The 16,996-nt window shown below is 48.2% G+C and overlaps 1 protein-coding gene across 1 annotated transcript in view; it reads right to left on the minus strand.

Moving 5' to 3' along the window:
* The window catches only part of LOC138782932 (cytochrome P450 2C29-like), a 42,239-nt gene continuing 25,243 nt past the window's right edge, over positions 1-16,996 (minus strand). The window contains exons 5-10 of the mRNA XM_069956948.1: positions 9,916-10,076; positions 7,954-8,127; positions 2,877-3,018; positions 2,581-2,768; positions 1,969-2,110; positions 1-791 (exon numbers count right to left, since the gene is read on the minus strand). Coding sequence (XP_069813049.1) covers positions 598-791; positions 1,969-2,110; positions 2,581-2,768; positions 2,877-3,018; positions 7,954-8,127; positions 9,916-10,076 — 1,001 coding nt within the window. The 3' untranslated portion in view covers positions 1-597. The remainder of the gene's footprint in view (positions 792-1,968; positions 2,111-2,580; positions 2,769-2,876; positions 3,019-7,953; positions 8,128-9,915; positions 10,077-16,996) is intronic.

A 16,996-nucleotide genomic window follows, 5' to 3' on the forward strand; every position in this document is an offset into this window, starting at 1 on the left:
TAATAAGAGTAACTGTAGGTTTATACAATAATAATTACATTGTATTATCATAGTAATAATTGTATCGTCATCCTAGTTACATATAGAAAAAAGCCGACCCTGGACTTGTCAGTACTGTACCACAGTGTAGTATGGCCCAACCCAGACGTGGATGTCACCAGACGTGGATGTCACCAGACGTGGATGTCACCAGACGTGGGTGTCACCAGACGTGGATGTCACCAGACGTGGGTGTCACCAGACGTGGGTGTCACCAGACGTGGATGTCACCAGATGTGGATGTCACCAGACGTGGGTGTCACCAGATGTGGATGTCACCAGACGTGGATGTCACCAGACGTGGATGTCACCAGATGTGGGGGTCACCTGATAGACATTCTTGGTACTCAGATGTGGATCTCACCAATTACACTCTAGAAGGGTTTTCATATTTAGAATATACTGTGATCACAGTGTATCAGGCCATGACATAATCTGACATCTGAGTTCCACCATCACTTTTTACCTGATTTTATTACTTTTTTTATAATTTTTCATGTTTTTATCACATTTCCGGGGACATTAACACTTCTTGGCTCCTCCATGGACGGCTTGCGGTCATTTGGACAATGCGCGGGGCACAGCAAGTATCTCGCCTGATGCAATGATTTCCGTCTTATTTAGGTTCAGAAATTTTGAGTCCTTGCGCTCGGTCCCCGGGGGGAGGGTGAAGGTGAATTTCTGGAGCAGAGCGGAGAAGAGCAGGAAGAGCTCCATGCGGGCCAGGTTCTCTCCCAGACAAACTCGCTTCCCTGGAAGAAAAACACAGCTCATTACCATCTCCATTAGTCACGATACTGACGGCTGGACGCTACAAACATTATATCCTCACAGAGCAGGAGGCTGAGGATTCCCAGAGATCTCAGGATATTAGCTGCTATTGTTTCCTGGTCCATAACTGAGGCTACAGCATGGATGAGCCCGCTATGTGCCAGATGTATGGTCTCATCCTCTGCATCATGTGCCATGGCGTTCATAGAAGAAAGGGGGCCCCATAGCAAAGGGGGAAGTGGGCCCCCATTAAGGTGCCTGATTTTACCTTCCAGGACAGAAAGGTCTGTGGTCCATACATTTGCTTTCCATGATCTGTTAAGTCAGGACCCAGTGTTAATGAAGCTGGGGTGAACAACAGCAATGGATGTCGGGTAACATCTATTACCGGCTATGGTGGGTCCCACTGTAAAGTCAGGTAGGGGTGGTAATATATTTTGGTGATTTTTTACCATGCAGTTTGTTATCCTGGAGCCTCTAAATATAACATGTTCTGTAGAACAGTAATTCCTTAAGAAATCTATACTGATGAAGACATGGGCTCCATGTGTAAGGTAATATAAGAGTGAGCGACACCTCCGCATTTCTGTGTATCACCTCTAACTCATGGGTGAAACTAGAAAATCCTGAGACGTGTTCTGTGACAGGTGATTAGGATGCTTGGGATCGGGAGCGTCTGCTGCTGTATCGTTTTCTGTAGGGAAGCACCACTGCCTCCCCTGGGTTTTGCCCCCTTGTTAGGGTGGTATTCCACGGGCCAATGGGGCCCGATCAACAATAAAACAAGGGCCGATCTGCTCGTTTACTGGGCCTATTCCATGGCCCGATAATCGTTTAGCAAGGGCTGCAGGGACATTGTTATTCCACGCAGCGATGCACGGTCGGTGACCGATGATTTTAGGTTTGAACCTAAATAAACGATCAGGCAATGACACGATCATCAGCTGATCGTTGTCTCTATTGCACGGAGCAATAATTAGTCGGATCAGGCCGATTCGGCTGATTATCGCTCTATGGAATAGGCCCCTTAGAGATATGGTTGTCACCCCCAGTTTACATGATATAGACAAAGAAAAATGATAAATTTTTGGGAACATATTGTAAAAATGACTATTATTTACTATGTGCCACCATCACATCAGTATCTGCAGTTCTTACCTGCGGAGAAAGGCATGAACGCCAGCCTGGTGCGGAACTGCCCGTCCTCATCCAAGAAGTGCCCGGGGTTGAACACCTCCGGAGTCTCCCATTGAGAGGGGTCGGTCAGGACTGATGAGATGAAGGGGATGATGGTCGCCTCCTGAGAAGGGAAACAACATATAGAAGTGTCTGTATTATACTTCCCACCATATCTCTAGGTTACGCCATCACATTCTCACTAGGATCTCGGTCACAGAAGATTGCTGCAGTTGTAATCATTTTGTATCTGTATGTAGGTGTAGATGTACGGGACGTGTAAAGTCACCAGAGAGATTAGTGCTGCTGTAGGGCATAGATCACTGAGCGATTTGTGACCTGATGTTCTGTAGGTGGCGCCGTAGCTACCCACCGCCTACAGAAGTGTATTGAATGCATTGACTTGAAGAATAGTGACCTGTGCCCCGGTCCATACAGGGATGTGCCTGATTTTATTTGCAGCATGAAACACGGCCCTGAAACAGTTACGGACATGGGAACGGGGTCATTCAAACTAATGGGTCCGTAGTGCTGGCTGCAATTACGGACGGTGAAAGAGGCCTCAGGTCCATGTCATGTAGAAGCGTCTCATACCTTTGGAATAGTAAAACCTCTGAACTTAATGTCTTCCGTGACGGCGTGGAAAAGTGCGGTTGGCGCAAGATCCAGAACTCTCTGAACTTCGTGGACGACAGCGTTGGTATACGACAGCTGGGGCTTGTCCATGATCTCAGGGAGACGGATGCCTTTAGTTACCTCATCTATCTCCTGCTGAACCTTAGCTGTGAGACAAAGATCAGAGCTATGGGGTGAGGGGTCACAGCAACACCACCAGCAGAATAGTGAGTGCAGCTCTGGAGTATAATACAGGATGTAACTCCGTTTCATACCTTGGACATCTGGATAATGGGCCATTAGCACCAGGCTGAATTTAAGGGTGGATGCTGTTGTCTCAGTTCCCGCTGCTAAGAGTCCTACAACAATCATGAGGAGACTGGTGTCACAGAAATCTGGATCCTTCTCATGTTCCACCTGAGGACACACACAGCATGCAGTTAGGATCGTGCAGTGTCCCGCAGCGGGTGTTCACTGCTGTTGTGTCAGCATGTATTGGTCGCTGCTATGTGCTGTAGGCTCTGGGGCTGAAGGCCTGTAGAATGCTGCTCCCACCACCAGGTGTCACTGTCATTTGCACCTTATCTCTGCACGACTGAAGGTAAACTGTAAAAGGTTTAGCTGATGTCTCTTGATCGTATGATTTATGCCACTCTCTAAAGACTCTGGCCTTGACAAATCCCTAGCTAGCTACCTCAAAGGATCCTAACCTATGACCAAGGGTTATTCTATCTCAGGAGTTCTGAAGAGGACTTTCAGTTTCCAGTTCAGTGATGATTATTGATGACTACAGATCTAGTCAGTGTATGCTGAGAGATTCTTCCAGGCCCTGGCCTGAGGCCAGGACCCTGCCAAGGGACAACTCTTGATTTCTCTAATTAAACTCTAGCCATGTCCAGTTAGTGCACCTCAAGGATGGACTGCAGGGAAAACTGGACTAATCCTGTTCATGCTGGGAAGCTGCATTTTTTACCTGTGAAGGCTATACAACTATTATGAGCTATTGTAAAAGTCAGTAGTCAAGCTAAGTGCAAAGGCCAAGTCTCTGCTGCTAAAATGCTAAGATCATAAGTGGCACCCCCAAAGCCTAGCTCTGCACACTAGATGGGCCTGTAATCCTTTACCTTGTGTTATTTGGTAGCCACAGGATAGCGTAGGCGGATGTCTTTTCCCAAGGACTCTAATGGCCCCAGCCATGAGTACCTTGTGTCTGAATCGGTCCCCGGTCTGTAGCCTGCAGTGTCCCAACTCTACAACTACTTTTAAGTCATGGCTATCCCAAGTCTCAGCATGCTGTGCACAGTGAACAGAGTTACTTCTGGCGCACCACAGGTCGCACAATACCTACCTGACCAGCTGCATAACTTGCTCATCTGACAGCGCTTGGATACCGCTTGGATCCATCTGATACCGCTTGGATCTAGCTGATCAAGCTCCAGCAGAGAGGCTCTTGGCGTACCACAGGTAGCATAGCACCTAACGGGCTGATTACACAGTACACCGATCTGATACTACTGAGACCGGAGTCCGGTGAGCGCTGTCTGACACCAACGATCTATATCATTTATGAATACACATCCAATAGAGAAAATTCTCTATTATAGTTAACTATTTAACTATCCAATCGAAAGTACTGCAGCACACCGTAATCAAAGTGAAAAAGTAAGGTGATTTATTCAATCCATACAGCAGGTAATGCGACGTTTCAGTCTCTACACTGAGACTTTTCTCAAGCAAGTGAACACATCTCGTTACACACATAAATAGTGAATACTTCAATATATCAATAAAATGCAATTAGTGCAAAATTTAATAAATATAATGTGAACAAAGACATAGTGTAGTCAAACATGATCATGGTAAGGTTGAACATGTCAATTTCATTCAAAGTACGAGTTCAACAAAGTGTTACATAATACAAAACATAGTGTACAGTGTATATATGTGTTAATTATAAGATAATATACATACAGAGCAGCTGGGGAACTCACCACGCGTCATCAGTGCGAGAGTAAACAACTGTTAAACATCCATGAGAGTGAGACACATCACCCTATAGCCCCCACAGGAATCGGAGTCCGGAATTTACTTCTATTGAGGATTTTCTCGGATACCGAAGTCAATGGATCGGCACCAGTTTTTGGTGCTGTCCCTTGCATCCTGTGTTAATTGGCGTGCTTTAGTGATTGTGCTCTAGGTGTGAATGGTTGCTCACTATTTTACACTGCTAATTACATCTCACGCTCCTATACCTTATTCTTCAACTGAGCCCAAGATTCTATGGCCATTAGCACAACCTTGCCCATCTGTCCAGAGCTGCTTGCTCAACATTGGTCTGCTCCCTGTAGGGCGTGCATTGCGCTCCACTGGTCACATGAGACGCTATATGCGTTCCACGACTGTGATCAAGGCGCATGCGTGAATGCGTTCCACTGAGCAATGCGGTACATACTGGCGTGCGTTCCACCTTCCCAATATGGTTTCTTACTCTCATGGATGTTTAACAGTTGTTTACTCTCGCACTGATGACGCGTGGTGAGTTCCCCAGCTGCTCTGTATGTATATTATCTTATAATTAACACATATATACACTGTACACTATGTTTTGTATTATGTAACACTTTGTTGAACTCGTACTTTGAATGAAATTGACATGTTCAACCTTACCATGATCATGTTTGATTACACTATGTCTTTGTTCACATTATATTTATTAAATTTTGCACTAATTGCATTTTATTGATATATTGAAGTATTCACTATTTAAACACGTGTGTAACGAGATGTGTTCACTTGCTTGAGAAAAGTCTCAGTGTAGAGACTGAAACGTCGCATTACCTGCTGTATGGATTGAATAAATCACCTTACTTTTTCACTTTGATTACGGTGTGCTGCCTATCGATTGGATATTTGTGTACTGGAGATCCCCAGTACACTGCCGGCACCCGACACTCACCTGATAATGAGTGCAGCGCCATTTTTTCTTTGTAACTATTTAACTAGATAGATGACTCTGGGCCCAGTGGTTATAATAGATTGATTAACCTCTTGTCAGGATGGTATCTCTGCAGAGCATTATGCGCCCCTCGGCTCGTGCTGTGCGGCCGAGAAGGCGCTGATTTTCTTGTATCCGGTTTCTGTGTTTTGTTTTGCTGTGTGTGAACTCTGGTTTATTGCTCACCTGGGTTGGGAGACACACCCGACTTCACCTGCTGAGTTCTGTCTGGCCATGTCATGGTTAATCTGTGTTTTGGTTCTGCTGTGACTGACAGGTCATCCTGCCAGTGATCTGTGTTGTTCTCAGCTGTCTGTGCTTGGAGATCAGGGGGATGGTCCAATTATGTTCTGGATCAGAGCCCCGGCCTCCTATATACTAACCTCAGTCTGTGCACTTATTGCTGCTTATTGACTTAGTCTCTGCCTGCTTGTGGATTCTGTGTATTTGCTATCCCTGATCTTTGCCTTATTCCCTGACCTCCCTTGCTTGCCGCCTGCCCTTGACTATATTGCCTGGACTTTGACTACATTTATAGGATTGTGATTTTGTACTTTTGCTGCCCGACTGTTGTGACCCAGATTGTGGACTATTCTTCATTGTGTTTTGTCTGTCTGTTTTGTATTTGTGTCCCACCTAGCCAGTGCAGGGACTGCCGCCAAGTTGCTCGCCGCCATCTTAGGGCGGATTGTGGCAAATAGGTAGAGGACAGTGGGCGGGGCTGAGCTTAGGGCTCACTGCCTTGTCTTGTCCTGCTGTCCGGTTCCTGACACCTTTATTGCATTATTATCTTGTGGTAATGCACTTTTGAGGATTGGTCAGATTCCTACTCTCCATATTATATATATTTTTCACCCTACAGTACAGGGTTGACCATTGACCTCCGGCACATTACTGTATAGTGGGCTCCACTACTGCTCTTTCTATTCTATTCTAAGTGTCCATAGTATACAGAGACTGTAACAACTCCTGCCTATATCTATCCCAGCGACCACGCTGTCTCTGAATGTAGCAACCCTTATCTTCTCCTACATTCCAGGAAAGCCAGCTGTGGTCAATATACAAACATCTACTGCGCAGGTGCAGAAAGCCTCAAACCCATTGCTGGAGGTCCGGCAATGAGTTCCAGGCTATTTTGCACCTGCGCAGTACGGTGCGGACCGGACCCACTGTACTGCGCATGAGCAGCACAGAAAGAACGTAGGCATGCTGACGTTAGGGACAGCACGCCTCTCGGTGACGTCGCCACAATTATGCAGGCTAATCAGGCCGAGAGGGGCGTGATTACTGCTCCGGAACGCCCAGGGACCGTGACTACTTGGGGGTAATTTACATACAGGGCGCCAACTTTATAAAGTAAGTTTTCGGGCTGTACACTCCAGGGACAGGGGGTGTAGAAGCAGGTTTGGGAAGTGTGCTGGGTGCTGCTACAGCACATTCCCATAGCGTTATAGCCGTTTTTTAAGTGACTGGTTCCCTTTAAGAGAAAGTTCCTGTATCTATGGGAATGAACATCCACCTAAGCTACCATATGGGCACTGAGTGAAACACGATCAGGGATTGCTGCCCACCTAGTGGGAGAGCTAGCCGTCTGGGTGACCCTTGAGGAATCCTAGCAGGTTTGCAGTAGAGACTTGGCCTTTGCTATACTATTGACTTGTACAGTACCTCAGTTACCTGTGCGTTGCATTCAGAGGTAGAAAAAGAAGACAACGTCTGCCCAGCTTGGATAGGATTTAGTCCAGGAGTTCCATTTAGTCTGGGAGTCCCATAGATCAGGAGATAGTGGCAGGTGATACACATAATCAATAGAGACGGTCAGTTAAACCTTACATACTTTTGACCTTCAGTGACATCTGGTGGTGGGAGCAGCGTACTGCAGATTATAGTACAGAACATGCATACATAGTACCAACCTATACAAGCTGAAACAAAATAGTGGACCCTCCCCCCCCCGGGACACTACATCTACTGCTGGATTGCATTACAATATTCTTCAGTAAAGACTTAACCTGTTTAGGTTCCTGGACTCCTGGTGCTGATTGGCCAATGACACCTTGCTAGACACACTGCTCCTACCTGACCAAGAAGCCGTGTGTCGGTGTATCCAGGGGTGGGGGCAAACATGCCACTCCTGACCACCATGACAACTACCTTGTTTGTTACTATGACACCTCGCCCGCCCCCCTGGCTCGCTGTAATGGTGATTATTATTTTGGATGTGCCTTTATTATAGTGTGTGTAATAGAGTGGGCGGCTCTGGGAGATACCAGGACTCACTGGACTTGGAGGTGATGACTACAATGTGGGCTACCAGGAGTTACGTCTATGAGGAGCGGTCGCATCCGTCCTGTTACCTCCTGTATCTTCAGCAGGTAATAGTCTATGAAATCCCGCGGTGACTGGGGATCCAGCGTCTCCTTGTGATGAGTTATATATTTGGTGACAAATCTCTGGAGATAATAACTTTCTTTAAAGGCTTTATTCCTGATGGACGGAAACTTCAGAAGAACTGGGAGAACGTTGCAGATCTGCAGAGGGGACGAAAGGAAGAACAGGAGGATGAAATATAAGAATGAGCAGCGCATGACGACAGGGAGGGGATAGAGAGGACTGTGCAGCTGTAACTGTATGATGAGTGCAGAGAGGGGATAGAGAGGACTGTGCAGCTGTAACTATGATTAGTGAGGAGAGGGGATAGAGAGGACTGTGCAGGTGTAACTGTATCATGAGTGAAGAGAGGGGCTAGAGAGGACTGTGCAGCTGTAACTGTATGATGAGTGCAGGGAGGGGATAGAGAGGACTGTGCAGCTGTAACTATGATTAGTGAGGAGAGGGGATAGAGAGGACTGTGCAGGTGTAACTGTATCATGAGTGAAGAGAGGGGTTAGAGAGGACTGTGCAGCTGTAACTGTATGATGAGTGCAGGGAGGGGATAGAGAGGACTGTGCAGCTGTAACTATGATTAGTGAGGAGAGGGGATAGAGAGGACTGTGCAGGTGTAACTGTATCATGAGTGAAGAGAGGGGTTAGAGAGGACTGTGCAGGTGTAATTGTATCATGAGTGCAGAGAGGGGATAGAGAGGACTGTGTAGCTGTAACTGTATCATGAGTGCAGAGAGGGGATAGAGAGGACTGTGCAGCTGTAACTATCATGAGTGCAGAGAGGGGTTAGAGAGGACTGTGCAGCTGTAATTGTTTGATGAGTGCCGAAAGGGGTTAGAGAGGACTGTGCAGGTGTAACTGTATCATGAGTGAAGAGAGGGGTTAGAGAGGACTGTGCAGCTGTAACTGTATCATGAGTGCAGAGAGGGGTTAGAGAGGACTGTGCAGCTGTGACTGTATCATGAGTGCAGAGAGAGGTTAGAGAGGACTGTGCAGCTGCAACTGTATCATGAGTGCAGGGAGGGGTTAGAGAGGACTGTGCAGCTGTAATTGTATCCTGAGTGCAGGGAGGGGATAGAGAGCACTGTGCAGCTGTAACTGTATGATAAGTGTAGGGAGAGGATAGAGAGGACTGTGCAGCGTAACTGTATGATTAGTGAGGAGAGGGGATAGAGAGGAGTGCAGCTGTAACTGTATGATGAGTGCAGAGAGGGGTTAGAGAGGACTGTGCAGCTGTAATTGTATCCTGAGTGCAGAGAGGGGATAGAGAGGACTCTGCAGCTGTAACTGTATGATTAGTGAGGAGAGGGGATAGAGAGGACTGTGCAGCTGTAACTGTATCATGAGTGCAGAGAGGGGATAGAGAGGACTCTGCAGCTGTAACTGTATGATTAGTGAGGAGAGGGGATAGAGAGGACTGTGCAGCTGTAATTGTTTGATGAGTGCAGAGAGGGGTTAGAGAAGACTGTGAAGCTGTAACTGTATCATGAGTGCAGAGAGAGGTTAGAGAGGACTGTGCAGCTGCAACTGTATCATGAGTGCAGATAGAGGTTAGAGAAGACTGTGAAGCTGTAACTGTATCATGAGTGCAGAGAGAGGTTAGAGAGGACTGTGCAGCTGCAACTGTATCCTGAGTGCAGAGAGGGGTTAGAGAGGACTGTGCAGCTGTAACTGTATGATTAGTGAGGAGAGGGGATAGAGAGGACTGTGCAGCTGTAACTGTATGATTAGTGAGGAGAGGGGATAGAGAGGACTTTGCAGCTGTAACTGTATGATAAGTTTAGGGAGGGGAGAGAGAGGACTGTGCAGCTGTAACTGTATGACCACACAGTTCTCTCTATGATCATAGAGATGAGTGCAGAAAGGGGACAGGGTCCGTAAATGTTTGACCACACAAGATGGCATTGTTGTCCCTGTAATGTAATGATAGACACCATGGTGAGTGGAGATGTGAATCCTTTGATGTGTCTGGATGTGCTCTGGAGAAGGTCCTGCAGCTTCTTGTCCTGGTAGTCAAAGTGCTCCCCGAACAGCACAGAACTGATGATGTTTCCCACAGCGCTGGCCAGAAACATGGTGGGATTGAAGGGTTTCCCTGCAAAGAGAGAGAGAGAGAGAGAGCGTATATTGTGACCTCCAGGGGCCGCGCCATGGTCAGTGCCAGCTGCAAATCAAGTGATATTACACAGTGACTGTTACAGACCGCTGCACTCTCATCATCAGGCATGGTATAACTAACAGCTTTACAGACTGCTGCGCTCTCATCATCAGGCATGGTATAACACACAGTGACTGTTACAGACTGCTGCGCTCTCATCATCAGGCATGGTATAACACACAGTGACTGTTACAGACTGCTGCGCTCTCATCATCAGGCATGGTATAACTAACAGCTTTACAGACTGCTGCGCTCTCATCATCAGGCATGGTATAACACACAGTGACTGTTACAGACTGCTGCGCTCTCATCATCAGGCATGGTATAACACACAGTGACTGTTACAGACTGCTGCGCTCTCATCATCAGGCATGGTGTAAAAAACAGTGACTGTTACAGACTGCTGCGCTCTTATCATCAGGCATGGTATAACTAATAGTGACTGTTACAGACTGCTGCGCTCTCATCATCAGGCATGGTATAACTAATAGTGACTGTTACAGACTGCTGCGCTCTCATCATCAGGCATGGTATAACAAACAGTGACTGTTACAGACTGCTGCGCTCTCATCATCAGACATGGTATAACAAACAGTGACTGTTACAGACCGCTGCACTCTCATCATCAGGCATGGTATAACTAACAGCTTTACAGACTGCTGCGCTCTCATCATCAGGCATGGTATAACACACAGTGACTGTTACAGACTGCTGCGCTCTCATCAGGCATGGTATAACACACAGTGACTGTTACAGACTGCTGCGCTCTCATCATCAGACATGGTATAACTAACAGTGACTGTTACAGACTGCTGCGCTCTCATCATCAGACATGGTATAACTAACAGCGTTACAGACTGCTGCGCTCTCATCATCAGGCATGGTATAACACACAGTGAGCGTTACAGACTGCTGCGCTCTCATCATCAGGCATAGTATAACTAACAGTGACTGTTACAGACTGCTGCGCTCTCATCATCAGGCATGGTATAACTAACAGCTTTACAGACTGCTGCGCTCTCATCATCAGGCATGGTATAACTAACAGCTTTACAGACTGCTGCGCTCTCATCATCAGGCATGGTGTAAAAAACAGTGACTGTTACAGACTGCTGCGCTCTCATCATCAGGCATGGTATAACTAATAGTGACTGTTACAGACTGCTGCGCTCTCATCATCAGGCATAGTATAACTAACAGTGACTGTTACAGACTGCTGCGCTCTCATCATCAGGCATGGTATAACTAATAGTGACTGTTACAGACTGCTGCGCTCTCATCATCAGGCATGGTATAACTAACAGTGACTGTTACAGACTGCTGCACTCTCATCATCAGGCATAGTATAACTAACAGTGAGCGTTACAGACTGCTGCGCTCTCATCATCAGGCATGGTATAACTAACAGCTTTACAGACTGCTGCGCTCTCATCATCAGGCATGGTGGAAAAAACAGTGACTGTTACAGACTGCTGCGCTCTTATCATCAGGCATGGTATAACTAATAGTGACTGTTACAGACTGCTGCGCTCTCATCATCAGGCATGGTATAACTAATAGTGACTGTTACAGACTGCTGCGCTCTCATCATCAGGCATGGTATAACAAACAGTGACTGTTACAGACTGCTGCGCTCTCATCATCCGGCATGGTATAACTAACAGTGACTGTTACAGACTGCTGCGCTCTCATCATCAGGCACGGTATAACTAACAGCTTTACAGACTGCTGCGCTCTCATCATCAGGCATGGTATAACACACAGTGACTGTTACAGACTGCTGCGCTCTCATCATCAGGCATGGTATAACACACAGTGACTGTTACAGACTGCTGCGCTCTCATCATCAGGCATGGTATAACTAACAGTGACTGTTACAGACTGCTGCGCTCTCATCATCAGACATGGTATAACAAACAGTGACTGTTACAGACCGCTGCGCTCTCATCATCAGACATGGTATAACAAACAGTGACTGTTACAGACTGCTGCGCTCTCATCATCAGGCATGGTATAACTAACAGTGACTGTTACAGACTGCTGCGCTCTCATCATCAGGCATGGTATAACACACAGTGACTGTTACAGACTGCTGCGCTCTCATCAGGCATGGTATAACTAACAGTGACTGTTACAGACCGCTGCACTCTCATCATCAGGCATGGTATAACTAACAGTGACTGTTACAGACTGCTGCGCTCTCATCATCAGGCATGGTATAACTAACAGTGACTGTTACAGACTGCTGCGCTCTCATCATCAGGCATGGTATAACTAACAGTGACTGTTACAGACTGCTGCGCTCTCATCATCAGACATGGTATAACTAACAGTGACTGTTACAGACTGCTGCGCTCTCATCATCCGGCATGGTATAACTAACAGTGACTGTTACAGACTGCTGCGCTCTCATCATCCGGCATGGTATAACTAAATGTGACTGTTACAGACTGCTGCGCTCTCATCATCAGACATGGTATAACTAACAGTGACTGTTACAGACTGCTGCGCTCTCATCATCAGACATGGTATAACTAACAGTGACTGTTACAGACTGCTGCGCTCTCATCATCCGGCATGGTATAACTAACAGTGACTGTTACAGACTGCTGCGCTCTCATCATCAGGCATGGTATAACAAAGTATGTGAATACTCTCTTATTAGTGTTCTGCCACTAATGCTGCGTTTAGAGGGAACGATAATTGTTCGAATTTGCACGATAACGATAGAATTTGAACGATAATCGTACGTGTAAATGCAGCGAACGATCAAACGATGAGCGAGAAATTGTTCATTTTAATCTTTTAACATGTTATAAAATCGTCGTTGGTCGTTCGCAAAAAATTCGCAAGATCGTTCCGTGTAAAATGTCGTTTACCGATTTAACCTATGTGCGAGATAGGCTTAAGTGATCGCAGAACGATTTTTCCATACGATATATTGTTCCGTCTAAACGCTGATCGTTATAAAAACAAAACGTTAATTCAAAATCATTAATCGTACGATCAGGCGAATTATCGCTCCATGTAAACACAACATAAGTCTTAAACCAGCTGTCTGTAGGTAAGTCAGGTGTCACTCAGGGAGGATGGCTGCCTTTCCACAGCTGAAGGTAAAGGGGTTGTTGTTCTATCAATCACTGGGGCAGGTACCACACACACTCCCAGCTTATTACACATCTTCCTTCTCATCCTTCCAGTATGTTCCCCACTAATAGGAGCATGGTCACCTCTTTATTAACCACTTAGTTCCTGGTGGGACGGTCTTCTTTAGTGGATGGTGGAGAGAGCAGACACAGACAGAGAGTTCCTGCTTCAGTGTATATCCGGGCCTGGCCCAGGGCCAGAACCCTTGTCAGGAAGCACAACTACTGATTCTTTTTACGAGAGTTTGTTAAACCCAACGGTGGGGTAACTGTCACCTGGATTAAACCTCGCCTATGTCTGGGATCCTTCTAACAAGTCAGGACTATCTAAAGTTTATGATTCACCCTCAGCGGAACAAAGAGCCAAAGCCGAAGTATTCCACTGGTATCTGCTCGGCCTTCTTGGGAAATCTTGGGGGAAGGGGGGGGGGCGGGATATCTTTGACCAGTAGTTCAAGCCTGGGACTCGTGCTACCGAACCTGACAGTCTCTGTACTGGCGGTCTTTCTGTTCTGTTCACTTCTAACCGTGAGTATGAGGATTTCTTCACCTGTAACACTAAGTCACTCTTCACACAATCCTGGCAGAGTACTGTACTATTTCGGCAAGGTCCCAAGACGGCCCCTGAACCTATCCGGAGTCAAGCAACACTTCTATCTTCTATTTCTATCTTCTACTGTCAGTCACTACCTCAAGCAGAACCTACACCTGTACCTGCGCCTACAAAGCTGTCTCACCTGTATTACTCTGAGGTAAAAGTTACTCCTTGTTTAGGTGATGCTCATTTCTCCTCCTTCGTACCTGAAACCACCCCTTGTGCTACGCTTTACCAGGCCCGGTGCTTGTATGTCGGGGGGTGGGTAATGCCACTCCTGGCCACCGTGGGAAGGTTCCAGTGAAAGCACCAGAAGCCCACTTGCTGTTACCATCTAAGCCCCCCGGGCCTCGGCACTCTCACCCTTCTTGGGAGTTAAATTTTCCTTTTAAGGGTGCCTTCACACCTACCGGATCTGCAGCGGATCTCACTTCTGCGGATTTGCAGCGAGATCAGCTGCGGATCCAGTATCATTCGCCCCTTTGATAGCACATACTTGCAGCGGGATTGACATCCCACTGTGACTATGTGCTTTAACCCCCTGGCGCCCACAGCCCCGCCACTCGCATCAGCCCACCACCGGCATCCTCTATCCCCGCCCCCATCATCCCTTCCGCCCGCATCTTCCATCCCGGCCCCCCATCAGCACCGCCGCCCACATCCTGCAGCCCGCCGCCGAGAGCATACATTACCTGCTCCTTGGCGCAGCTGCAGTGAGGCTCCCGATCCCGCTCAGCCGATCAGTGTTGCCGTGCGCTGATTGGCTGAGCGGGACCGGAGCCGGGATCCTCACTGAAGCCACGCTGCCGAGCAGGTAATGTATAGAGCGTACATTACCTGCTTGGCGGCATGGCTGCAGGCGGTAGGGATGGAGAATGCGGACGGCAGGGATGATGAAGGATGTGGACGGCGGGGATGATGGAGGATGTGGGTGGCGGGGATGATGGAGGATGTGGGCGGCGGGGATGATGGAGGATGTGGGTGGCGGGGATGATGGGGGCCGGGATGGAGGATGCGGATGGCGGGGATGATGGAGGATGTGGGCGGCGGGGATGATGGAGGATGTGGGCGGCGGGGATGATGGAGGATGTGGGCAGCGGGGATGATAGAGGATGTGGGTGGCGGGGATGATGGAGGATGTGGGCGGCGGGGATGATGGAGGATGTGGGCGGCGGGGATGATGGAGGATGAGGGCGACGAGGATGATGGAGGATGTGGGCGGCGGGGATGATGGAGGATGTGGGCGGCGGGGATGATAGAGGATGTGGGTGGCGGGGATGATGGAGGATGTGGGCGGCGGGGATGATGGAGGATGTGGGCGGCGGGGATGATGGAGGATGAGGGCGACGAGGATGATGGAGGATGTGGGCGGCGGGGATGATGGAGGATGTGGGCGGCGGGGATGATGGGGGGCGGGGATAGAGGATGCCAGTGGCGGGGCTGATGCGAGCGGCAGGGCTGTGGGCCCCAGGGGGTTAAAGCACATACTCACAGCAGGATGTCAATCAATGGTACTGGATCCGCAGCTGATCCGGTAGAAGTGGGATCCGGTAGGTGTGAAGGCACCCTAATAGAAGAACTTATGTAGCCTACCTTGTAACATCCCAGCAATGTTCTGAACCGGCCTTTACTGTCTGTGAGGGAGAAAATAAAGAACTATTGATTTTGTATCTATAAGTATATCTGTCTGATCTGTGTCCTTGGGGGTCCTGGGAAGGGGTAAGGAGGGGTAAGCTGGACAGCTGGGGGCAGTAGGCTAAAGAAAAGTCCAGTTTCACCTGCATCTGAGTGCACAAACTGAGACCCTTGGACCAAGAAGATGTGAAGCACAAAGTCGAAGCACTTGGTGCACATGAGTCTGATGCGACTCCAGATTGGGCGAGAAGACCGAGATATCGTCCAAGTACAGGACTGCACAGGATTATGGCCAGATTCACACATAACGGATCCTCAACACATTTTACACTGCAAATTTGCAGCGAAATCTGTTGTGGATCCCTTGTCAGTCATTTTGAATGAGAAGATGTACTTGCAGCGGGATGTCAGAATGTAAATGCCGCCCCGTTAACCCCCCGCCGACCAGAACATAGCATAAAATCCGCTGCAGATCCGTTATGTGTTAAAATGGCCTATGGGAGATCTTGTAAAATCTTATGAAATAATTCTTGGAAGATCGCCAGGGCAAAACATAGAACTTAATCTTCTCCTTGTGCAAAGTTTCCACTTGGAAGTCACTGGTTGGGTACAATACTGAATGGACACACTCAGAGGTTCCCAGGTAACTGAACATATGAGCAATGGTTTGACAAGATGGAACACTGGAAAACGCTATTTAGACACCAATGAAGCATCCACCAAGTTTCTGGCAGACCCAGAATCCATGGCTGTAGTTCAGAACCGGAGAACAGATGGACCAGCATGGATCATGTGCGCCCGGGGCCCTGACTTCTGGTACAGGGAGCGCTTGTTAAAGATGCTCCCTATGCCGGAAGTCCCAGCCCCAGTGCGCAGGGAGCTCTCTGATGCGCGCGCTGCCGGGGATAAGACTGGACACCCCCGGCAGCCACGCATTAGCCGGGGCCAGACCAGGAGGGGAGAGGCTCGACGGGGGAGCGGGTTGTCAGGTGAGTTGTGTTTTTTTTTTTAACCTGCTGTGCACAGGGTTGAGAGGGGAACATCTATAAAGGGGGGGGGGGGGGGGGGGGGGGGGTGAGGGTTTGAAAAGGGGGCCATCTACAGGGGGAGGGGGGAGAAGAGGGGGCATGCATAGTGGGGGCATCTACTATAGTGGACTACACAGAGGGGCCAATTATAGGGAGGGGCTACAGAGAGGAGGGCCATATACTGTAGGGAATGCTCAGATGGTGTCGTTTACTATAGGGGAATTACACAGAGGGGGGGCTCTCAAGTAGATGCACATGGGGCCATCTATATGGAAGACTAAACAAGGGGCCATTTATAAGGAGGCTACATGGGGGGCATATACCTCCTGTGTGCTCCCCCACAAGTATATAGACCCCCTGTGTGCTCCCCCACTTGTATATAGCTCCCCTGTGTGCTCCCTCAGTGGAACATAGCCCCCCTGTGTGCTCCCTCACTTGGATATAGACCCCTGT

Source organism: Dendropsophus ebraccatus, chromosome 2, assembly GCF_027789765.1.
Source record: "Dendropsophus ebraccatus isolate aDenEbr1 chromosome 2, aDenEbr1.pat, whole genome shotgun sequence".
Taxonomy (NCBI): Eukaryota; Metazoa; Chordata; class Amphibia; order Anura; family Hylidae; genus Dendropsophus; species Dendropsophus ebraccatus.